The sequence below is a fragment of the Colias eurytheme genome, chromosome 15 (genome assembly GCF_061535395.1).
Source record: "Colias eurytheme isolate Ceu_HAF_F1 chromosome 15, ilColEury1 Martin Lab GWU primary, whole genome shotgun sequence".
NCBI lineage: Eukaryota > Metazoa > Arthropoda > Insecta > Lepidoptera > Pieridae > Colias > Colias eurytheme.
The window spans coordinates 5,817,730-5,845,174 of NC_142994.1; the positions used below are offsets into that span (position 1 = coordinate 5,817,730).

The window sequence follows — 27,445 nt, forward strand, 5'->3', positions numbered from 1 at the left end:
GATGTTTAAACAAATTTGTTTGTTTTTCCGTCGAGCGGTCTGCGGCTCGAGGACTGTCAACATGCTCTCTCGACGCTTTACGAACTCTGCTCGACATCCCTATTCACGTCCTATAATATGTATCAGAATATACTTCACTTAAGCTATTTTTAAGAATGAAACGGCTATCATGGCAAAGTGTGATAATAAATAGCAACAGCATCGTTTTAGAGTCCATTTTAAAATAAAGTTTCAATTAAATTTTCACTTTCAGGGAGTTTTTAAATTTCCCAAACTAAAACAATGGGAATCATCTAAATCTTCCACTTGGATATTCTTAGAATTGTCTCGAGCTAGTCAATCTCATATCTTATATCTCCATTAAAACAAACAGCGGTTGAAAAGTATAAGCTTTCAATCAGAGGCGACAGCTCGAAAGAGATTCTAATAACATTCAAAACTCGTCCCCGGGGACGGTGTCAGTTTAATTACGAGCACGGGATACGGCGTCTCGACCGGCATCACAACGGATTTATTTTTTTCACTAGCATAAAGGACGATTAAAAAAGTTCGTAATGAGAATCGCCCGCTAGAAGTGAAGGGTGAAAATGCGATCGCTTCCGAAATCTACGAATGACGACAAAAGCGTTTTGAAATTCAGAATTAAATTAATAGGGGCGTTATAATGATTTTTTCCTGTGTAGCAATTAAAGGGTTGAACACTTTCATATTTTGCAATTTTAATTGATGATTTTTTTTTTAATATGAATATTTGTTAAATTTATTTTATCAGTAGTAAAATATATTTTTTTAAATAAGTCCTAAAATACCTAACCTGAAAAGCATTCATAAAATTTTGGAAATACCTGTAATCAATTACCGCATTACATGCGGAGTAGGTGCGGAACATGTGTATTTTATAACAAATAATTTACCACTGCTTACCGTAGATTCAAATGTGTACCTGAAACAAAAATGAAATAAAATTGTAAAGTGGGTGGAAGCGTTAATGGGAATTAAAATGTAACGATGTGGTAATTATACCCACCTCTGTGAGCTCTCAGCAACACCGTAAATAAGAAGTTTTTGATGTTAAATTTTAAAATATAAATCCTCAGTGTCACAATAAAAATGCTCGTTGTTTGCTTGCTCGTGTGGATTATATACGTGGGAACAAATGTACTCCTCTCTTTCATGTATAGGATAATCATAAAACAAACATTAATTATATTATATGCACTATATTTTTAGCCTTTGATGCTGTTCAAAAAGAAGAAGTTACATGTGTGTATGATCTTTCTACAGAGTTGTTGTTCAATACTTTTATGCCCCTTGGCAATAGAAAATTATTTTATGCTTTGATAGTAGAATTAGATACAATTTTTTTTTTAAATAATTGTTATTTATCTGCCAACAATAATATTATGTTTTGTAATGTTAAAATGTATCATTATAAATAATACTTTTTTTAAAACAGAAGAGAAAACCATCATCTTATTGAAATAGTGATCTCCTTCATTCATATATGTAAGCCTTAGATTTTATTATTATATATCCTTGTCAATTAAATTAAAGGTTATATAGAACAGCCAGAACATTTTTGAAAATAGAGCTATTATTTGATGAACGAATCGAGAAGTTTGAAACAACAAATAGCGCTCCGATAATTTTCCTATCTCAGTAAATGCCGGCTCAATGGGAACGTTAGTGCGTTAAGACGATACACAAAAAAAATCTACTGCTTGGCGGGCGGAGTCTAATAGCTCGCTATCGCGAACGCGGGTGTGCGCGAAGTCATTCTTGCAAACTCGCCGCGCTGCCGCTGGCCGACTCGGGACAAACATGTATGGAGTCGTCATACAGTTATAATATTCTTATACATATATTTAATTGTTGATTTATTGGTTTTATTTTCTTGCTTATAAACAAATAATCTTCTTTTTAACAACTACTTAGACATTATTAATAATTATTATTATTTCGTAATGTTTACTTTATTACAAAATAATACAGGTTATAAATAATCTTTAAAATAACAAAAAATATTGTTACTCTGAAAAAATGAAATGGTACTCAATAACGCGGACTATCTACTGAATGGATTTAGATAGAATTTGATGCTGACGTAGATATTACATCATGCCCAGAAATGAAAGGTAATATTTCTGAAAGAAGTTATAAACCCTAATTCTTCTCAGTCAAAGTCAAGAGTGGAAGATATCACTAATACAGTAAAACTGATGCGAAACTTTGGATGTTAATTTGTATATTTTTTTGTTAGTTGTTACTTAATCACGTCAAGACTACATTACCAATTTTGATAAAATATAGCTAATTGCCTGGATTTACACATAGGATACTTTTTGTGTGTGGGATAAGACAGGATTCACGATATAATCTAATTCCACGCGGGCAAAGCCGCGGTCGGAATGATATTTTTTTAAATAAAAAAATTGTTTAAAAAAAACACAAAATATATTGACGCATGTCTTTATTTTTTGCACTCTATTATAATTATAATTATTCATTACAAATAATCAAAATAAAATAGCCAGAACAAAGTTAGGCCCTGGTAGGGTAGGTAGGCAGGTACAGCAATGTGAGACGAACACTGGCTTATTTATACCAATAATAATGTATTATAAACATTAAATTAAGTTTACTTTCTAACAACAAAAATACATAATATTAGCTAATGTGAAAGCGAATCATCCCACAAAAATGAAATGTGCACACAAATATTCATCCAAATCGGTTCATGTCATTAGGAGGAGTGACTGCAGCGCCATCTTCCGGGCCCAATTGTGTTTCCAGATCACCCAGGAACTCAATTTAATATACTTACACAAAATTTTTCGAAATGAAAACTCACATTACTATGTAAATATGAATATAAACCTGTTTTATTACTAAGCAATTTCCCGCACAGGTGTAGTAAGTATAAATGAAATAAATATCAACATCAAATTCTTTATACAACATAATTATCTACCACCTTCTAAGAAATGTAATTCTTGAAATTATTTCGTATTTTTTTTAAATATAATACTACTCCAATGAGCTCCTGTTCCATATTATGTCCGCCATACTTCCACTAAGTTCACCATGATTTTTTATTTCTTTGCACTTTGTTGCTTTTTGCTAAAAATGGAATCATGCTATAAAACCAGTAGAGCTTTGATAACATACATTTTTGACTGAATAAAGGTACTTACGAAGGAGTGGATTCACATTGTGAACAATCTGTGGGTTTATTTTCCTTCTGGATTCCGGATTTCTGAACAGATTATTTATGCTATAAATGAAAAAATCTTACACATTCGTTATGTACTTAAAACAGGGGTACATATCAAACATCGTCTATAATACAATTATCATCAAATTTGAAATAAAACCAACTTACTTCATTAATTTGTTCCAATTGTAAGCATTCTTTTTCCTCCAACCTTTATGTTTCTTCTTCTTATTTTCTTTATTGTCCCCGTTTGTCTCATTTTGTCTTATCGTGTTGTCACCCTTTTTTACGATTGCGCGAGCGACACAAGTTCCCCGTGTGACAGCCGTAGCGGGAATGACTCGTGCAGCGATCGGGGTAGGAAGGTGCAGGGCGGCTCTCGATATATTGGCTGGTCGCGCGCTAATTTCAAGTATTTCTTGTTTATTTCAAAACCATCGCATATTTCAAAATTCTAAATCGGTAGACGTATAGGTTGTATATTTTATAGTTAATATCCAAAAAGTCGTAACTTTACGTTTGTTATTTTGAAGATGCCAGAGATTAAAAAAAAATAACAATGATAACTTTGTATTTTTTTTCTATCGAGAAAATATCATGGAATCATGTTTCTAAAACGGTAGACGTATTGTGTTACTATTGAACTTTCTTGTCAAGAATTTTCATCACGACAACTTTAATAATATAAAAATTACGAAGGTTTGAAAAGGGCCGTAAATGTTAGAAAAATTAATTCATCACCTTAAAACTTATTCTCGTACAGAAAAAGTATAAAACCTAGTCTGAATTACGTAATGACTTCCTTTCATTTCTGAGAATAAAACGCAGCCCTTAAATACTTACTTACATTCATACATAGAATCATGGAAGCCATGTTTTATAAAATTTGGTAGAGTAATCCGCCAAAGAATTATAAATGACTGTAGGGAAATGATAAAATGATTTACTAGTTACAAAATAAGGAAAGAGTTCAGTTGCTTTGACCGCTTTGATGATAGAGATTTTTTTATTTGATTTATTGGTTAAGTATAATGCTTAATTATACAATCTCTGCTAATAACAACGATTTATGTAGATTGTCGGTATAAGTTTCTGACGAGCTTATAAGCAAATTTTTGATTCCATATTGTTAGAACTTAGAAGGGTGACTGTATATTAAACCGTCGCTACACACTCCCACGCAGTCACGATTGAAGCGAGCCGTCCGTTCGACAAATGAACGTATTCTCGGAACAACCAAGTTTTATCAGATACAAGCCAAGTCGTGACAACGCCTTTACTACAAATCACTTTGAACCTTCCACTACTCTCCTCTTTAAAATTCCACAAAAATATTATACTATTAGGGAAACAAATAGTGTGATTATGATTTTATCAGACACTAGCGGTCCGCCCCGGCTTCGCCCGTGGTACATAATATTTACGTTTTCTCTACATAAGAACCATCCTCGTACTTCAAGGAATATAATAAAAAAAGAATTATCGAAATCGGTTCAGCCGTTCTCGAGTTTTGCGCTTACCAACACATTTTGCGATTCATTTTTATATATAAGATAACGCATTGTTTTGTTTCGTATTAAGAACAGTAAAGTCTCAATCTACTAACAGAATAATATAATTATTTTAAGCACTTTAATACAGTATATACAGGGATATATGATCGGAACAAGAATGGACATTCATTACGTATATGCGTTTTTCTCTTTTTTTATAGACGGTGCAGTGCAGTGAAAATCACCTTTAAAATTACACAGTAAACTTAGAATTTGATCCTTATCATTGTATATTATGATAATAATATTTATTTTATTTCAATCAATATTATTTTATATAATATTTATGTATCACTTATATAAATTTTCAGCATCCGTAGGTACAATAAAGTAAATACAAGTTCGACATTTTGCACATTCAGCCATTACCTTTAACATTTCGAATAAAATACTTTCTTCGTTAAAAAGCAATCAGCAGACAACTTTCCGTTTAAAATTTCAGTAGCGAGAATTGCGCGCATTCATTCCTTTCTATCAGACAATAGCGCCAAAAACTGCAGGTGCACACTGCACAGTTAGACCTCATTCGCACGAGAGTTAAAAAAGCGTTGCGTTAAAACCCGGCGTTGGCGCTTTTTAAACGTTCTCTCTGTGGTTGTTCATACTAACGCTTTAAAATCACTCATGTCTCGTCTCTGGCTTCAGTAAGACGTGGAAATGGTTTCTGCTAAAATAATTACGTAATGTCAGTTGCGTAATATCTTTATGATATTTATATTATTATACTAGCTGTGCCCGCGACTTCGTCCGCGTGGAATAGTGACTGCATAGTAGTTACTACTTAACTTTTATTGAATAAACACGTACATACTACCATAAATAATTAAAAAAACTTTTAGTAAAATTTACTACTAAACTGAGCTAAAAAGATAAATGCCTAACTAATTAATTTTCTACGTGAAATTTATTTTAAATTATGTCATATTATTTTTATTTTAAATATTTATAAAAATAAAAAAAACAAAGTCGTCGGGGCTGCCATACCATCATTATCATATTATCATAATTTTAAAGATCGTCGGGAAGTTTGTAAAATTATTTATTCCTTTTCCTTCATTGCGTTGGGTTTTTTTTTTAATTTTTAAACTTCGGTTTCTTATTTTCATGTAATTTTTTCAAGTGAGCGAGACCTACCTTTACCTCCATAATACATTCCTACATCATATTGATATCTATAAGTTTGTTGCTCCTTGACATCTTTTAAGTTGGGCCGTAACCGTGCACAAATTGTAATGGACCACAGTGGCAAAAGAAGTGGTATATTTAAGAAAAAAATTGCCAAGCGCCGCGCCAGGCCTTGAGTAGAATTCAAAATTTCCAGGGTGTGGCTATCCTCTCGCTCCCATATCCCCCTCTTCTTTCACAGACTCAACCTTTCCATCCCTAGTAAATGGCAGAACCGATTTTGATGTAAACCATATTATCTAATTGTACCTATATGTACACGACATATCCTGTCGTTTGATGCTCCATTTGGTGTATTTACCTAACCACTGTCACCCCTAAAGTGTAATAAACGGATGAACCGATTTCGATAAAACATTACTAATTGTAATTCACACGTTGCTCTTTCATATTTTGATATGCCGCTTGAGATATTATTTGACCACATTCGATGATTGTTCATTCCCACTTTTACCGCTGTAATCTGTGCTGTAATCTACTAAATGGAAAAACCGATTTGGATAAAAATAGAACTATAACTGTACTTCACCTGTTATGCACTTTCATTTGATATGTCACTTAGGTATACTTGACAACAATCGTTTCTTTCATTCCAATTTACCCATATATAGGTATAGTAAATGGATGAACCGATTTTGATTAAATATGTCCAATTATACTTTACACGTCATGCCCTTTCATTTCATATGTTACTTGAGTCAAAATTCATTTTTTTATTACCTACAACTTTTATACCGTATATCAAATAAATGGATGAACCGATTTTGATAAAATTTGACTCATTGTTACTGATAGGTCGTTCACTTTTCATTTAATATATCACTAAAGTATATTCGATAACTTTAGTTATTTTCATTCCTACTTTTACCTCTATATGTATACCTAGGTATAATAAATGGATTAACCTATTTTGATACAGTTTATCTAAGAACCAGCGTCGGAAAATATGCTGCCTAACAAAAAAACCGCATATAATTACCTGCTAGCCAGCTACGGTGGCACAAACAGATACACACACAGACACACATAGCGGTCAAACACTTATCACCCATCTTTTTGCGTCGGGGGTTAAAAATATTATAATACGACATAATTTAAAGGGCATTTTATGTATAAAATTTACCTAAAAATAAGCATAATTTTAATTTGACCCCTCCCCCCTACTACCTCAGCTTACCCCCCCACCCCCACCCCACTCTTGGGGACTTTCGATATGATCACCTGGACATTTTATAGAAATAACTGTAGCGTATAAAAGATAACTTACGTTTTCTCGTACACTGTATAATAGTAGCAAATGTTCGCTGTAAATACTTAAATGGTCATAACTTTTTTATTTATAAACCGATTGACATGAAATAAACACTTAGTGTTAAATGAAGATTACCACAACATATTAGTGAAAACCGCATTTAAATCGGATAAGCCGTTTCTGAGATTAGCGTGTTCAAACATACAGACAAACAGACAAACGGACAAACGGACAAACAGACAAACAGACAAAAAAATTTTTAACGATAGTTTTGGGTTTGGGATCGATTTAGTAATAACCCCTGCTATTTTTTTTTTATATATTTTCATTGTACAGACACCACTTTTCTAGAATTTTATTATATGTATTGATTTGCTTAGAATTCCTCGGAAAGTTTGTTCTTAATAAACCACTTGTAGGTACCTACTTAGGTATTTGTTCAAACTCGTCATCGATAAACATGTTACTTAAAGGAATATGATAAAAATACCTACTGTTTTAATTTTTATATGTTAGGTATATTTGAAAGAAAGAAAGAAGGAAAGATTGGCACTAGCGATTTGTGTTATTAAAAGACGAAAAAGAAAACAAAAGGCATTCTGGGTACATCCTCTGAATGAACAGAGATACTTAAAAGGGCAGTTTGTGACACTGTACCAAGAGTTAAGGCAATACCCCGGAATTTTTTTAATTATTTTCAAATGTCTATAACGATTTTGAATACAGGAACGGACGAGACTCCACATCTATAATTAATAGTTCGGGATCAACAATCCACGACATCGTATCGATTTTCTGATGATTATAAGCACAACAAACACGTGCTACCGCTGAGCGAGCGTGCGGCATACTGAACGCAGCGCCGGCGCTTTTTTAGCGCTCGTCTGAATAATAGTAAGAAGTTTCCTATGGTCTATTTTATTTAACGCCCAACGCCGAGCGTTGAAAATAGAACACTGCGCGATAAAAAAGCGTCGCGCTTTAAAAGCGCTGACGTGTGAACATATACTTGGGAATGCATTTGTTCTATTTGGACGCTTTTTTAACGGACGTTAAAAAAGCTCTCGTGTGAATGAGGTCTTAGATCGTGAAAGCGGCGAGCCTGAGAGGAAACTCGGCATCCGGCGACGCCTAATCAACTGGTCGAAATTTGAAGCGCACTATAGCCAGCAAAACGAGAAATTTACCGAAAGATGCATATGTGATGAGCTTAAATCTCGTGTGTTCTGTTTGTTTGAGGCTCGCTTGTGTACCTTGAATAAAGGCACGGAAAAGAAATAACATCTTTATGTCAACGTTTTAGTGGTAATTTATGTATTGCAGAAGTACATTTAACGATAAAGCATCTTAAATAATTTTTCCGTCATATAGACTGGGGTAGAAGCCTTTGAAAATAATGAAAAGATAAAAAAAATCGCAGTCGGATGAAACCCATTAGAAAAGGAGGGGAAAATGATAAAAATGTAAGGAAAAATAAATTACGGTCAATCCGAGTTCGGGAAGCGGGAGGGGGGAGCTTTTAAGAGAAAAAAAATGGTTTCTCTCGATTTCCGACAAAACTACAAGTCCTATAGAAAAAAGTTCAATGGCAAAAATGTAGGTAATTAAAAGTTCTACAACTTTTGTATTCACAATTTTTTCACATAACCTAAAAATTTAGGTGAAAAATTCAAAAAACCAAGTTTTTGGTCTTTTATTTCTATCTACTTCAAAATTTATTTTTTTTCTACGAAATTTGGTGGAAACTTACTTTATTATGTCCCAAATACACTGTAATTTATTTGATTGAAAATATTTATTTTTTCGCCTTATTTTGAATTAATACCAAAAAAACAACCTAATTTTCAATCGAAAAGTCACCCGTCAAAATATCAGCTTTTTTCAAAAACTTGGGGTGCCTTTTATTCATTGAAATCTCTACTTTCATATGGTGTAAAAAAAATAAACACAACAATAGTAAATGTTCTCAGGAAATGCATACAAACAGTGTGATAATGAGCTTTTACTAAATCAGGCACACTTCTTGAACTCTATATCTTCTCTTGTATAGGCATTTCGGTAATATTTCAAAAGAAAAATAATTATCTGTTCTAAGTTTAATATTTTACAGCATATTCAAAAGCAAAATGATGTCGATAAAAACATTTCAGGTAGTTCGAAAAGTGTGCCTGATTTAGTAAAAGCTAATTTTCAGACTGTTTGTATGCATTTCCTGGGAACATTTACTATGGTGGTGTTTATTTTTTTACACCATATGAAAGTAGAGATTTCAATGAATAAAAGGCACCCCAAGTTTTTGAAAAAAGCTGATATTTTGACGGGTGACTTTTCGATTGAAAATTAGGTTGTTTTTTTGGTATTAATTCAAAATAAGGCGAAAAAATAAATATTTTCAATCAAATAAATTACAGTGTATTTGGAACATAATAAAGTAAGTTTCCACCAAATTTCGTAGAAAAAAAAAAAATTTTGAAGTAGATAGAAATAAAAGACCAAAAACTTGGTTTTTTGAATTTTTCACCTAAATTTTTAGGTTATGTGAAAAAATTGTGAATACAAAAGTTGTAGAACTTTTAATTACCTACAACTTTGCCATTGAACTATTTTCTATAGGACTTGTAGTTTTGTCGGAAATCGAGAGAAACCATTTTTTTCTCTTAAAAGCTCCCCCCTCCCGCTTCCCGAACTCGGATTGACCGTAATTTATTTTTCCTTACATTTTTATCATATTCCCCTCCTTTTCTAATGGGTTTCATCCGACTGCGATTTTTTTTTGTTTCAAAAATTATCTACTCTACTGTCTAATATTTAATTTCACACCGATGATATTATAATTATAAATAAATAAATAAATAATAATATATATATATATATTATCTGTATGTTGAAAGGATTATTATTCTCTTTGTATAGAAGAAGAAAGAGTCCTAAATTAATTTAGGAATACTATTTTATTCAGAAAAAAATTCATTTGAAATGCGAGTAAATTTTTCTAGATTTAATTTTAGTGAAATTGTACGCTGAAGTTTGCAAATATAAAATGGTATAAATTATAAAATTACAGAGTGGAAACTCGTTGGAATATAAAAAAGAATACAAAATGATCGCCAAACGAAGCTTCAGAGTGCCATCGTGGCATAAACAGGATTGGGAGGGCGGCAATTTGGTTCGTATTCAGAGTCGCGCCGCTGTAAAAGCGCGCCGTATCTAATTATCGTCGGGTTACAGTGGCCGTACCATGAATACCTTCACGAGCGTTTCACTCCGCTTGCTGTAACAACCCATTTAATGTCATTTTAATCCAGTTTTTAATAAGGAAACTATTTTTATTCACGTTAATATCAATCTGGTAAGAATATGTAATATAGTAGAGTGAATATATGAAAAAATACACCCTGAATCTAGAGCAAGATAGAAAAGAAAAACTAAACTATCCGATGAAATATACTACCGTTAGTTTAACTTCAACTATGAAACCATATTACCATGTAGTTGGAGACAATCCTAGGATGAATTAATTCTAGGGAAAGTTGGTTCCAGGAAAGTAATTTCCAAGAGTGTAAACGGAAACGCCTCGGATTTAATTTCCACAAGATTTTTATGCGATTTCTCACAGCAAAACTGCTTGAGTGAGTCCAGAACTGAAATAAATCATATACGGTAGTTACTAGTAGATATTTTATATAGGACATGTTTCGAAAACATTTCCAACGGTGAAATGTCGTAGTTGGGCCAAAGCGCCGTTCTGGTGCCATCCCTAACTGAATTACTGGCGACGTTTTTAAAGCTTTTTCCAGAGGCACGCCCGCTTTAGACCTAATCAGGCTAATACTGCGTGTCAGGTCAGCGGAGCAACCCCCCACCTGGTGGTCACTCGCCATTCGTTTATCGAGTTACGAGTTGCGGAGCAAAAAGATAAACCATTCAGTTTAACTTTACGTCCACCTTCAACTTGATAACCTTTATTAACTCTTTGAGAGCTGGTTTTCTGTTTTCCTTTAACTGGCTGTAACAGATTTTAGTTTTAACGATTGGTTAGCGCATTTCAAGAACTTTCTATTATTATAGTATGTTTGCTTGTATACCGTACGTAAACAGCTTAAAGAATTGAAAATAATATTTTCAGCTAAGTTTCAAGCAAAAGTTGATGCAATTATAAACAGAAAATTTAGCATGTGAAAATTCTAGCAAGATGCAATTTTGCATAAAATATTTACTCGGCCATATTTCATGCTGATATGATCTAATTAGGTAACCAGGCGGAACGAAAGCGTCATATGAAACTGCAAATTTTATTTCGCGTTTCTCGCAGCGATTCGCTCTATATATTCAGATTCAATTATTGTGGATGTAAAATACTTTAACCGTGGAAAGTTCCAATCAATCACTCTTCACCAATTTAGTGTGAGCGTCATTTGGCAAATTCGATTGCGTCTCCCATTGATGGCGTTAGTGCGAGAATAAAACAGTGCGACGGCTGCCATTGACGGTTCTGACAGAGCGCGGCGAACGACGTCCGTTCACCCGGTTTCGGTTTAATTAATCTCCTAAACTAAATTTAAATAGTAGGTACGTTTATTACTAGCTGCACGCAGCGCCGTCGACACTCGTCGGGCTAATTTAAATCGAGCATTAGTCAAGAACGCTAGAACATGAACTCGAGAGCTCTCACTTTGACATGAGTATTAATTCAATTATTTTTATGAAGTCTAGTATTATCGCTGATGAACTTTGTTGTGTCTGCTATAAAGGACGTAATATATTGTGGTTGTATGTTGGTGCGCACATTTAAGCCCACGAAATTGACACGGCTCGCTTGTCGCCACGCGCGAACGCCTCCGCAGCCGGTCTCATTACGCCCAACCCCTCGTTTCAGCCGTACGTGGTTATTGATCACCAATACATGGAATGCCTTAAGCATATACACGTTACGTAAATATTTTAATTAAGCACTGAACACAAACGCCTGAAAGCGTCTTCAAATTTCAGCAAAGTTATTGATATTATTATTTTCGAAACATCAACATTCTGGTAGTCTTTCATTGTAAGTTTCATTTGCAAACTTCGTAGTTGATAGTGAATAATTGTATGCCTTTGTGACTTAGTAAATACATAATATTTTAAGGCCAGAAAGGTCATTGGCTATTTTAAATGAAAAGGGAGCGGAAGGGATAAATTCCAATTTAAATGCGTACGACGTAGCAAGCAAGTCTGTGAAAAATAACTACAATTTAGTCATGACTTTAAAATATTGAAATCTCAATTACATTTTTATCTTCAACATTATTTATGAATTTATCTTATCTTCTTTCTTATATATAAAAATGAATCGCAAAATGTGTTGGTAAGCGCATAACTCGAGAACGGCTGAACCGATTTCGATAATTCTTTTTTTACTATATTCCTTGAAGTACGAGGATGGTTTTTATGTAGAGAAAACGTAAATATATACCACGAGCGAAGCCGGGGCGGACCGCTAGTTTCATCATATAATTGTTTTATTTTGACGAATTTCTGTATTTTTTTTTGCAAATACGAACAAACATAATATTAGTCTAGCCAAGGGAGCCGCTTATAGTATCTCTATCAAGGTCTATCCGATAAAAATAGTACTTAAAGTTTTAACCATCCTACATGAACTTGCGAACTTATGAAGTCAGGATTAAACCAAAGCCCCAAACAATATTGTATATGGAATTCGAATATACAAACTAGATCGTCTTGTCTTTACAAACGCTTCCATAACACTGTGTATGAAGTTGGTGATTCGTGAATGCACCACTTGATTAACCCGATACATAACTACAGTATGAAGCAGTATTCAATGCGAGGAGGTTGCAGTTTGCCTTTGATTTCCGACCAGGCGTATTTGTATTATACAACAAAGATGCGACAGAAATCTAAATGGTTTATTCTTATTTGTACTACTATTGAGTATTTAATTGCCATAAAATAAAATAAATATTATTTATTTCAGTGTATTTATTGGAGTAACTACTATAGTGTTAACAGTAAATTTATAGGAGCAAACAACACTTGAGAAGTCTTTGGTGGTAAAACTATCAGGCGTCGAAAATTCATCTAAGCATAATATGTCTATACTCTATAGAACTTTATCAGTGAAAATAAGAGCTTTTGGTTATATTAGAGTTATTAATAATAAAACATATATTTTATAAAGCGTTGTATAGGTAATCCATACTAATATTATAAATGCGAAAGTAACTCTGTCTGTCTGTCTGTCTGTTACTCAATCACGCCTAAACTACTGAACCAATTTCCATGAAATTTGGTATGGAGATATTTTGATACCCGAGAAAGGACATAGGCTACCTTTTATTGCGAAATATGTACCACGGGCGAAGCCGGGGCGGACCTCTAGTTTATTATATAAATGGATTTGTCTGACTTGACGACTCATCTTTCACAAATCCTGTCAAAGGCAATAACATGCTTAATAATTTATTTACTTTAACTTGTTTTTATTAATATTGGATATATAAAGTTATTTTTAAATGAAAATTTATTTAGCATAAACAAGCATTTTCCATCAAAGAAACAGTATGAACGTAATGCGTTTACCAATTTATCAAAATATGACTTATAAAAGCTCCAATAAACTTATAATTGAATTTATAATTCTGCTATCTTACGCCAATAATAACATTGTACAAGTAAAAGATATCAGATATAAATAAATCGAAGCAGATTACTTATCGTCATGGAGTTTAGACGGAGGCAACTGGCAAATTGGTTCAATAGCCACTCAAAGTGGGTAGGAAGCAATTTAAAGTTTTGCCCAATAAATACCGTGAGTCAAAAATGTTTTCGTGACTCTACTTTACACGATCGTTCAAAATTGCTTACAACATCCAACTGTTTTGTTAACATTTTTTTCAAGATTTATTTTTGTTTATGATTTCGATTTTTATTTATTAATTGGAAGTTAACGTGAAATCAAAAAACAATGAAATCCTAAAAAAAGATTAAATAACAGCTACTACAACTAGCTATAAAAACACCTACCAAGGTATGCCTACATGCTCATCTCATTAATAACGATTGATTCAATAGCACCACCACAATTTGTTACAATTTAATACTTTACGTTGCGGCATTAAATAGTACGCTAATCGCACTCTATAAATATCGTATGTCATACAATCCAATCTACCTAAACAATAAATTGTATTTTTGTTTAGTATAACAGAACTTAATAAATGAACAGTGACTTAACAGACAAATGTATCCAAACGACACTCACAAATATCTCTTGTTGGGTAGGTAATATAATTTTTGTTTTAAACACTTTTATAAAGGTCAACAAAGAGGGAGGAAAGCCGTTGTTAAAATGCCCTTTGAAGTCAGCAAATTTCCAACGGGCACCTTACAAAATTGTTCTTTTGCTCTTCATAAATGTGCGCGTACTTTTTACCGGCACCGGCTTCGCGAAGCGTGGCAAAGTGACTTTCGGAATTGTTCGATCTAATACATGCTGCTAGTTACATGTGCAAGGTTTTGTGAGGCAGGTACGCCAAACAGATTTTCATACTTTTATTGACTTCATACTTACTTCAAACTTACTTCAAAATTCAAAATCCATAAAATGCCGTGTGTATTGCCCTGTGTAACGTGAGTTAGTAGGTACCTGCCCCCCTAGTCAAGTGGCTTTCTGTTAGCGTAGCGTTCAATAGAATAGTCGTAAGCTGTAGATAACGTATCTACAGCTTACGTCAATCTCATACATTCGTAGTCTATTCTATTGAACGCTACGCTAACAGAAAGCCACTTGACTAGGGGGGCTGGTTATTTTTTCTTTAATAAATGAAACCTGCTAGTCAGTTTGTGATCAATAGCGTTCAATATAATATATGACTCGGAATAATAATAAAAGTAGAAAATCCTTTTATATAAGGAAGATGGGTAACACGGCCATTTATCAAAAATCAGATTACAGCAGCATCTGTCAGGATGACAAACCATCAAATAAATGTGACGCATATCTTAACCCTTCAGCCCCTGATACGACGACGTTCACAACTTGCTTGCGAATTTGTCACAGGATTTTATAATGCATTTGTAAGTTGAAATATGTATAAAGGTTTATCTCTATTTGTATGTTTAAAATTTTATACAACAGAATAGGGAGAATTTTCTTTGAAATATATGGTGAATAAACTCTGTGTTGATATTGTTTGTAACTAAAAGGGACTTTTATTATATAAATGTTTTGTAACCAAATATATTGTCATTTTAATAATGTACTGAAATATATAGGTTAGATTGGATTGAATATTATTTGTAGAATAATAAACCTTTGCCTATTTCAATTGCGTATAACTCTGGGGGTGACAGTATTAATTTATTGTAATTCTGTATATAACTTTTTATTTACGTACCTATGTGAGCGAATTTTTTTCTAAATTATCAAAATAATTTAACCATTATTTATATACCTTCTGAATATAAATATGTATGGTCACGTACAGAATATTTTTTTAAAATCACGAAATTGAATAGAAACGCCGAAAATCACGACTTAGGCATCATACACAAAACTTAATTATTCCATCCCATAATTGCCCTGTTTTGACGTTTACCCTTTGAGGAGCCGTCGCTATTTCCGACTTGTCTAAAGATATTAATAACGAACTTAACTCGTTGGCTGTCTATACCACAACGCGGTTATAGCGTTCTGTCTGTCCCCTTTCAGGCCATGTTTTTCGCTAATACCCCTTCGAAAATGATAAGATGATAGCTTTACAAGCAAGCTGTAATTACGCCCGTCCAATTACCGCTCGTCAAGCCAAGGAAGGAAGCGAGTCATTGAGCGCCTTTGTTTACGAAATTAGAGCTTACCCATCTTTATAGAATATAAGTGTACACACGTACGGTATTCGCGTCTATTTGTACTCAAATATTTTGTTATAAATGAATACATAAAAAAATGCCTTGAATAGACATGTTATCTCAATTTTTATTTTTAGCTGAACTTTATTTTTAATGACTATTACCACAGTATTACAATAATATTTCCTACTATTACTTATATATGCTGCAATTTAGAATTGATCTTTAATTTTTTTTATTCGTAAAATTGATGTTAAGTCTTGTAAACTGATAGACATAGCCAATGAACTAAAAATAAATTTAGATAAATAGCGTGAAAGTACAACAATCTTTGCATTAAAGCTAGCTCAAGTTTAGCTAAAGCGAAGCTCAGTTGGCGCTCCTCTCTGTAATTTCAGCGACGCTCGCTACCGGCGTTCGCCAACTAATTTGTCATCCGAATATCAAATTACGCATGAAATGGCGCGTAACAGTAGACTCCGCTCCGGTATCACGGTTTTAAAATAAAATTCAATTCAGTGTCTGGTCGCAATTGCGTAATTGTAGCTACTGTTCGCTGTCAACTATGCAGCCGGCTAATTGGCGTGTAAATGTGGAATCGTGTTTGTAAATAATTGCTGTTGATTTTTCGGCAATATGAATCTGTTGTTTTTAGTGTTCCATAGCGGAATGGTAAAGCGAATATGCCTACTTGATATGTGTTAAACTTTGGAAACACTCATTTTTTTTATGTAAAAATATGGTTTTAAAATATATTGTCCATTTTACTGAAATTAATTTTAAAGCGCCCTCTTGCATTCTGCCTGAATTTTTTTCTCTATCTCCGTCTGTCTTGTTCTTCAAAAATTATGTTTGCTATGCGTCTACATTAGACTACCGGCCCATGTTGAAAAAGTTATGGGTCATTTGAACCACCAGGTGACCTATCTAGAACGATATAAGAGCATAAAATAATACGATTCAGCACTATGCCGTCACTTGTTAGCTGTCCGACTGAGTGCAGATGGAATTCAAAAGTACAGATAGAGATTTTTCAACATGGGCCTGTAGTCTACATAGCAAACATTATTTTTGAAGAATCTTAGTAATATTTTTTATAGTAATAAATTTTGAAATGATTATGAAAAATAATTATATATTCATTATATATAACTGAAGAATAAAATAATACAACATTGAAATTCAAATATATCCTTAAAAACAAAAACAAAACAAAACAAAACTTATCAAATGCCGTTTATAGAATTTTTCAATCCTACGGGATTAATTTATGAGTCAATTATAAATTGTATTGCATATATTATTAGGTTACGCTATGTTTGCGTAATGTCGATGTCCCAGAGGCAAATGATTGAAAATGCAGCTATTAAATCCGAAACTTAATAATATATAAATATTTTAATTGTAAAATGATGTATATTGTGTAAAAAACGTGTTACTTTATCAAAAAACATTTTAATAAAGGTTTAAAGGATGCTGGTATTGAAAACTTCAGACCCCTTCAATTCTCTTAATTTCAAATTACCTGATGATTATACAAACAATGGAGTTTGAATTATTAAGTACCTATCAATTCCTCACAGGGAGATAATATGTACTATCTAATTATATCATAGAAATAAATATTTAGAATTCTTATGCAAGTCATGTAATCGATAGATTTAATAAACCATGTGGTAAGCACCTAAGTTACAGTATTTCATAATTAAATAACTACTAATCAAATCAAAGTCAATTAAATTTGCTTCCAAATAAATGTATTCTAATTATAGGCACCTGGAGTTATTTTTGGAAATCCGGATACCTTTATCTAACAATTTCATATTGATCAAAATATCGTGGGGTGAATCAGAGGGCCGTTCCAGCAAAGTTCACTTAGGGGTTATGGGTTTTTCCGCATTCGCACAATGAAATGGCAGAAGACGTAACGACATCTAATTAATAACGTCTATCATATCTCTATTGCGCGGCTTATGTGCCGTGTGAGGGCGAGGGCTTAACGTAAGAGGATTGCCTATGGACGCATGATTTGTTCTAGAGGTCGTTAGCGGCCGATTTTATTTGCTCTTACGATTTGGATAATTACTTTTAATGCTAATGGCGGATAAGGGATGAATGAGTATTGAAAAATTCGCGTTATAATTTTCCTGAACGTTTTTATTTAGCTTGTTTGTTTATCATCTATTTACTACTCAGATTTTTGTCCGAAGATTAAGGTTTTTGTAATAGTCATTCCTAATTTATATTATCTCTGTTTTCTTTTTTTCAAAATATAAATGTTATTCGCCTACTTAAATGGTTTCCATTATCTAATTCACTTTAAGGCAATCTAATCTTTCGAAGTCAAAACATGCCTACGAAATTTATATACAGGTTAAAATTGAATAAACGAGTATCCCCAAAATCCCCGACGTATTTAATACAGAATACAATAAATTCGTTCCACTAAGTTCCCTATTTGACTTATCATTCCCCCGATAAGAGCGTTTGTGATGCAAAATAATTTTAATTGCAACGCAAATTTACGTTCAGTTGGCCAGTGTAATAATATTTGCCATACAAAAGGCCGATAATTAGTGACACAGCGAAACATCACTCTACATCAATGTGCTTGACATGTTTCCTGTTAATTGGATAGTAGTGAACAATAGTAGGACAACTGGACTCTCCCCGACCATGTGGCGACGCGTCGTTATTATGACATATTGTTCCCGATTGAAACAAACGATTTTAACTATATCTGTCTGGGCTGGACGCTGAAACCGGTGCACTGAATAAATCCTGCCACAGCCGGCCAAATGGCTGCCATATTCATACCGATTACTGCGTTTATTGACAGTGGAGTCATTTGCGTAAGTAACTGAACAATGCACTGTGCAGTTCCTATACCTTTTTACACGCACCTTATCTACATAAAGTACAAATGCAAAGCTACTTATACACTTTTTTTTCGTTTAACTATAGAAATATTATGCCTATTTACCTACTAAATACTAAATTTGCCTAAATTAATAAATAAAATCTACGGGATAATATCTACAACTCCAAATCTCAAATTCAATTCGGCGGTCGTGATTTAATTCTGCATTTAAAGGGCTTACTGACCACACAATATGTAATGGTGTGTCGTTATAAAACCACTCTGCTGAAAGATTTAATTCGATAACTGTACATAGTCACACGCACTTTCAGGCTTTTAAAGCCAAAGCCAGCGATAAAAGCAATTAAAACTTTAACAACATCAGACCCTCTCTTTTCGATGTACCTTAATTTTAACAATCCACTCTCATAATTAAATATTAATAGATGAAACTTGGCATTTTGGAAGCGGAATATTCGTGTCTTACATTCCTTCAATTTGAGGTGTTTACAAAGTTTTCAGAAAAATGAGTTTGTTTCTGCATTTTATGACAGAAAATTTGTCTGAAGTGACTGTGCTCGAGTCAAAGATAATTTATCTGTCTCAAGCGCTTTATTTATTACGCGTTCGCATCTTGGTTGAGCCCCTTAAAGTTGGTGGTTAATGGAGCTTCTTTGAGGCCGAGACGTCACTCACTTTCGGATGTTGAGGGACAAGAGGGGAGCGGGTCCGGCATGTGGTCCAAGCTTACTTTATTTTTTTTCCTCCCTTTGGTGAGTGACAGGTCGATAGAGAACGAATAAACAGTTTAAGTAAACCGATATACGTATATATACGTTAACTATGAAAGATGCACAAGACATAAAAGAATGCCAGAACTTGCTTAAAGATTTTGAGGATCCAACGAATTATGTATATTAGTAATAGTAATGTATTTAAAATATTCGTCATATTTTCAAATATTCCTTTAAACAATCTCCGTTCATTCAAAAAAAAACTTGAAAACACAACAAATTTTAAATGCACCTACCACTCTCGAAACCTGAGGGGTGCGTATGCGATGATTGTTTATTTTACACACTCAACTATCAACTACCCAACTTAAACTATTGTAAACGGTCAAGTAATTAAATGACCTACTAGTGTATTAGTTCCGGTAGCATGTTTATTATAAGAGGAAGTTGAGGCAAATAAAATTAGAGACATTGGTATCCCGTGGGGCTTAGGTGCAAGTTAGAGGGGCAATTATGATTGATGATAGGATATGATTCGTTACCACTTAACACAATGTAAAAGGGGTAATTTCATTGCCTCGTGTTTTTGATATAAGTAACTAATGAATGTAAATGACTCATCAATTTTAATGTTTTATTGTTGTCATGATAAGATCCCTGCTTATACTAATTTATTATTATGTTGATAAATTGAAAACCCTTTAAAAACTAATTACTTAATTATAATAAAATAGAAGTTCCTCGAACAGAAAATGATGTCAAGGAAGATGTGATTAACATTAAAGTTTTAAGTAAATTAGACAAGTTAGTCTTGACTTTGTTTTAAAAGCTAGATTAAAATATATAGATACAATTTTTTTTGGATTAAATATAAATTAATAATCGTAAAAAGAAAGAAAATATTATCTATGATTTCGTGGTAGGTATTCGTGATAAAATCAAAATTGATGAATTTATATAGGGCACTAGCAAACCGGGAAAACTCCGTTTCGCCACCAGAGACACCTTTTCTTTGCTATAAACCTCACGGAGCCCGAGACCTTTCCAACGAATGCAAAACCGTGGAAATCGGCTCGTGCATTCTGGAGTTATAGCGTCAGGAAGGAAAACCCGACTTATTTTTATATAGTAGATATAACTTTACTGAATGAAATACATAACACGAAATTGTTCATATCTTAGAATTATACCAAAAGAGTGATGTGTTTTTTGGAAATGCGTTTAATAAGTACCTAATACACGTCCAAAATATATTTTAACTCACTAACAAATTTTATAAATTCAATAAAGTTTTATAGCATAAATTCATAATGAAAGTTTCGCTTGAAATTCATAACATTATCATGATGTTAATATTTATGATATTTCTGTACTAGCAGGATCTAAAATATCCAGTACAAAATACATTTCGGCAGGCAATTTACGCTTCAGTGGCCAATAGCACTCAAATAAAATAGCAATCTGTAAAGGTAATACACAGAATTACATTTTAAGGTTAGATCATGTATTATTTAGGTTCAATTTAAAAGCTAACGCGAGGAAGGTTGTCTGGAATGGTGAGCAGGCAAAATTGTGACCGGACGGGGTCGTACCCTATAACATATTAATGATATACCACTTTATGTCCGAGCTTAACCCAAGATGCGATATGAAAGTCTCATTAATATTTTGCTTACATCATGTTATGCGTGTACTTTTTGAAGATTAGTGATTATGAAGCATATGTTATGAAGGCATGGCAAATCTAATTATTTATGATGGTTATGGGAATTATAATTTGAAAAATGGATTAAAGGCAAGGCAGGCAAAGCAATAATACAATATACATTAATACCAGTTATTTTTAGGAACTCTAATTTAGACAATAACAAATATTTCCTTAAAATAAAATAACGTTATTATATCAGCTTTATGTTTGCTCTGTGTTAAAACAAACAGAAATGCGAATTATTTGTCCTTTATCCCATAATGTATTTATAATTTTAATGTCCAGTAATTTGGAAAATTTACTGTATTTTTCACAGCACAAAAGTGGTTAAGCGGTTTTAGTTATAACAGGTTCAGTAGAGCATTTTCGTGTCTCGCTGGCGAGCACGCGGTGAACACAGGACAATGCACTTAAATTTCTTAATTCCAGAATGTTTAACGATTTTCATTCCTTTTTTCACTTTTTACAAAAAACTATTTTTATAAGTATGTTCATGTCATTAGAGCATAAATTTCAGTTTAAAATCAACATTTACGAATTGATTTGATTAGTTGGAGACGGACCTAATTTGTATGCCATTTATAAGATTTTTTTGTTAAATTATCGGTATTACATTCAAAATAAATAATATGTAGATTTCTCTCAATTCAGAAAAAATACTTCGAATGTGTGAAAAATTATATAGGGATACGATTGCAAATTGAAATTGCTCAAAAATAATTGAATAGGTACGTGTTGTAAAAGAAAAATGAAACATACTTAATCACTTTTCACAAATGAAAGTGAGAAAAATTGGCTAGATATATAGTAATATGAACTACGAATTCATGATACCGCAACATGAAATTCAATTAGCTAGCAAATAAAACGAAAACGAACAGCAGCTCCATTTTCGTTTGATGCGGACTAAATTTACTCTTTCCTAAAATAAGCGGGAAAATGGAATGCTCACCATTTTATACATCTTTAATTTTATCGCTATGAAATATTCTTATTTCTATTGTTTCAAAAACCAAAAACCGAATAAAATATGAAAACTTAACATAGAAAGCAGTAATAAAACTAGCTTATAAAATAAAAACAATAATAAAACATTGATTAATCCCTTTCTATTGGCGATGAAATGTCCAATCGTAATTTAAAATTTAATACCCGTAGATAACGCTACAGGACAATGACCCTACGTTTTCAGAAGTCAAAGCGGGAGGGTCTATTAATTTTTATTAGCTACGAGGTGCCCTTCTCGAATAGATGCAGAATATAATTTAAGGGCACTTTTTGTATTCAATTAGATACCGCGCTAGATGTTTTATTGAATTTCGTGCTATAAAATTTCGTCTCTACTGTTCTTTAGCCAAGCGGTGGGAATGCGGAATATTTAGAGGAGCCTTTTGATGAGAGCTAAGATTAATTTCGGAGGGTTCGAGCTCAAAGGAAACTTTCGAACATAAGCGCATTAATAAAGTTTTTGCTAATAAATAGGGCCTCTTTTACCATCCAAAATTACTGTATACATTAGATAGTTTGTGTATTTGTATGAAAATATATTATGAATGTCGGTTAAAAAAAAGAAATGAAATGGAAACGCGTTTGAAAAGATTAACTATTTTATGTAAGTAATATGGTAACGGACTAGTTAACGAATATAATTTTTTAACAAATTGAAACAGATAATTTATATGTATTTATAAAAAAATATTTACCTGTGATGACTTGAGCTGGAATGACCCGTAGTAGAGGTGGACAGAGGTGACCGTGCGGGGTAGTTGCCGCCAGCCCCGTGACCGCCTTCAGACATCACGAATTCTGAAACAAGATAATAATTAGATCAATATTACATCAGTAGTTTTTTTTTTAATAATTTTGATATAATAAAAAAGATATATTCTTATTCAAAGAAAAAAAAAACACAAATCAAAACAAAAAGACGTGTTATACGCTAACAAAAGGAAACACGCTTTAATATGTTACTCTCATTGATATGAGGAAGGTTATATTTGCGCTGCGAAAAGACAAGGCGTTAGTTGGTCGGCCGTCGCCAACTATCAATCCTTCTGTCAGGCCATCGACAGCGCATTTGTTTGCTCTCACCATTTTTGTCTCAGTGTTTCCTCGCTCTTGGCTATGTTTATGTAGCGTGCGGCTATAGCGATCAATCTATTCTCGAAGTGCGGCCTGTGATCATGATGGATGTTGAATCGAACACCGAACGCCCCGCTAACCAACAAGATTTACCAATATATCGATGTTTTTATACAGATGGACGTTATGGTGACGAATGGCTTACATCCGGACTAAAAAAGTTAAAGTGGGGACTGGAAACTTTATCCATACTAATATTATAAATGTGAAAGTAACTCTGTCTGTCTGTCTGTTACTCATAATCACGCCTAAACTGAACCAATTTGAATGAAATTTGGTATGGAGATATTTTGATACCCGAGAAAGGACATAGGCTACTTTTTATTGCGAAATATGTACCACGGGCGAAGCCGGGGCGGACCGCTAGTTTATCATAAATGTATGCATTGAGATATCGATGTTTAGATATATTATTTATAGCTTTTCTATTGTTACATATGGTATTGGGGATGAAAAATATCGTGATGAAAGTACATACTACGACAAAGACTTTCAACATCCGAACTGGGTTTATCAAAACAAAGTTATTAGAAAATGTTAAATTAACTAGGTTAATTGACGTATTTTTGACTGACGAATACATGTCACAAGATGAAGTTATGAGGAGCGCTTGATATATGCCCGTCGAAACAGTCTAAAATATAACTTCCCGTATTCCGTTCTGTTTATCATCTTGCGAATGTATTACGAAGGTTTTCCGTTTTGTATAATATGTAAATACGCCCCTGAAGCGGAAGAAACGAAAACAAATCTAGCGACTCCTCGTTATATTCCACGCTGATGGAAAGTTTATAAATTAATTGTATAATTTCAATTCAATTTTTAAACATGCTTTGCTTTGGTTATTGTTTTGGCTTAGATGGCTTAAAAGTGTTGTCATTTAATGTGAAGAAATGGAAATTAAATTGATATTGACATAATTTTGCAGAATATTAATTACTATTGGGTCAGGCAATATTTACTGTTTAAATAAATTAAACTTAGGCCTTTGAGTTTTAGGATAAATATTTTTGTGCAGATAAAAATTGTTTATATAACATCTATAGTGTCAGTTTTTAGGGTTTTATATACATAAATAAAATAACAAATTAAAGTACAAGCCTATATTTCTTAATATTTACTTTATCTGAAGTAAAATATTCACATTTGCATAGTTATTATCGAAGTAACGAATGTTCATAATAAACTAATTTAGAAAGTGCACGAGTATCATAGCAGTGTATATAATTACTTAAAGGAGCCGTAATAGCTAAGACAACAATTTAACTGTACTTTAATTTTATCTCTAGGAGCGTGTAATCGAGAGAAAATGAAAATTGATCGTCACTAACTAAGATAAGTTTGGAAAGTTACGATGGAATGAACGTACTTCAGACGAGCCGGGAAAACAAAATCTTCATAACCGTTATATAAAATAAGGACGAATGATAAATAAAATATTAACTAATAAAAGTAAAGTAGAGCTATTTATTTAATTGTTTATTAAAAAAAATAACTAAGGGAATTATTGTAAAGCTTCAAATAAATTATTATAACTTTTTAAATTATTGTTATTAAGCGTAAGTAATAAGGTTTAAGTATTTCACGTAGCAAAAAATAAAGCACACGTGTGTAACTATTTCAATATTAATCATTTTCGGGTGCGTGAATCATGAAAGTGACAGGTTACATAGGCTGTCTTATGTCGAAGGTTGAATACCGTATGAGGTGGCTGTCATTTTACATAAGAATCGTTGTAGAATCAAAGTCCACATGTCCGCAGCGGTCTACCTTAATTTTCCTCCGCGACACGCACGCTGAATACCAAAAAAAGGACGGACATCACGTCCCTACGAGATATTCATACAAATTTTCCGAGGGCTTGCACTCTTATCCCATCGTCTCATCGAAATATCATTGACTTAACTTATTTAAAATTATAAATTTAATTTGAGATGTTTTGAACGAAATACTCGTGGGAACGATTTCCCGTGCCGTCGTTGAGAAGCCGACAATGCCAGAGTAATTTTGCTTATTTCGCTTTAAATTACTTGATCTCGTTTACAGGCCTTTGAAGATTGTACCAACTTCTCACAAAGTTTGTGTGTAATTTATTGTTTACCGTCACTCTCTTCTGTTTATTTAATGTAGGATAACTATGTAAGGCATTTTGGAGTGTTGTAATTGGTTTAATTAGTTAAGTAATTAGTTTTTATTGTAATTGAAAATTACCAAACAATTATAAGAAAAAATGCTTTTATAGAACGATATTTGAAAAACATGCAATATGCCGACGTTATGACACCAAACTAAATTACACCAATAGGTTTTTGAATATGTATACCTATGCGGTTATTTGTGAACCTTGATAGCATAGATTTTTACGAGGTTATATACATCGCATCGAATGAGTTTACCAAGTTAACCGTGACGTTCTATGAAAGCTTCATAATGTCTTGCGTACGTCGCCTTGTATCTGCCTTTATGTTATTTGTATAAAAAGTACGAAGATACTACGCAAATTTCCAATGTTTATACGATTACAATTAGAAAGAAAACCTTAATAGTTTTAGTATGTAGTTAAAAATAAATTTAAAACATTGTTAACAATATTCATAAAATTCACACATAAAATTACCATAAAAAGTAAAATAGTCTTCACATAACTTACGTAACATAATGACAGCAATATAATTTCGCGACATAACTATTACCACGTTGTGCGTACCAAGTAAGATTTTAATCTTAAGTTAAATGAAGGTGATTCCTTTATAACTTTCGAACTCAGTCGCTAATAGCGAAACTTGCGGTTAATAGCAAGGGAGAAGGGGGGGCACTGGTTGGGATGAATTTTCGAGACAATTCAATAGGAAAATCGGCCTGTGTGAAAGTTCCATTGTACGATACATTTTCAGAACATCATGTCATGAAATCCCGCGTAATCCGTCGAAATGTAATTAGAGTTTCACGTATTTAATGCTTAGGCCATGATTTAATCTTTGTTTCCACTTATTTTTAACGATTCTGCGCGGTTTAATTACTTTGTTTCTAATTATTTATACACCGTTTACATGATACTTGTACTAAATTTTAAATTAAATTCGTAAAAATAATAGTATATTATTAAAGCTATCCTAGAAAAATGCTACCGTTATTTTTAATTGCATATCCGTGCTTTAATTATAGAAATTGATGGCAACCACAAGTTGCTAAGTCTAAAAATATCCACGGACGTCTTTTTTTCTTTTTGTTGGATCCAAGCTTTATAAGCTAATGCCTTTATAGGTTAATTAAAATACCGTTAGAAGAATGGATCATTGGTTAGTCTTGCGTTGGCTCGTATACTGAACAATAAAAATAAGTTTGCACTTATTTAAATAATATATAAAATTTTATATTTCTAGGAATCGTGTGTTAATTTTCAATTCTATAGAACAATATTAATACTGTTCTATAAATAGTACATTTTATAAATACAGATTATTATCAGCTTCAGCCTACGCGTCAAAAGCATTCTCAACAGGAGGTATTTTAGTCTTCGTCATAAACTATTTTCAAGCTCGCTCTCTCATTAATATTTAAGTATCAATAAATATAATGTCAATATCGATAGAGGTGGTGATAAAATGAGACATTCTTAGATTTATAGATATAACGTACACTTGGAGTTAGAGTACACTTTCCGCACACTGCCTCGCTAACACATCCGATCTTTACGATGTCATTAAACATATTTTTACGAGGACACCACAGTGTGCTATTTTGCAATACGAAGGGAATATTTTTCTTTGGCCAGATATTAACGTAGTTATGCATATGCCATGCGATGCTTGTTTATAATACAAATGTATTTTGGATTCGTCTTATATACAAATGTTTCGATACACTGGTAAGTGACCTATCTTACACTTGTTACAAAAGTAAGTTATGTTATTGTTATTTATAAACGTTTTTGTATGTTTAGTAAA

General features: G+C 32.9%; 1 protein-coding gene across 3 annotated transcripts in view; it reads right to left on the reverse strand.

Moving 5' to 3' along the window:
* Positions 1-2,697: 2,697 nt before the first annotated feature.
* LOC149902317 (uncharacterized) overlaps positions 2,698-27,445 on the reverse strand; it is a 232,142-nt gene continuing 207,394 nt past the window's right edge. Inside the window, exons 1-3 of one of the 3 annotated variants that reach the window (XR_016457573.1) lie at positions 3,383-3,928; positions 3,195-3,256; positions 2,698-3,120 (exon numbers count right to left, since the gene is read on the reverse strand). Coding sequence is in view for 1 of the 3 variants with exons in the window: in XM_090110538.1 (XP_089966664.1) it covers positions 3,080-3,120; positions 3,195-3,256 (103 nt within the window). In the remaining 2 variants the exon portion in view is untranslated. Of the gene's footprint in view, positions 3,121-3,194; positions 3,275-3,382; positions 3,929-27,445 lie in introns of those variants that run through there. The other 2 variants (XR_016457574.1, XM_090110538.1) reach the window with 2 other exon arrangements.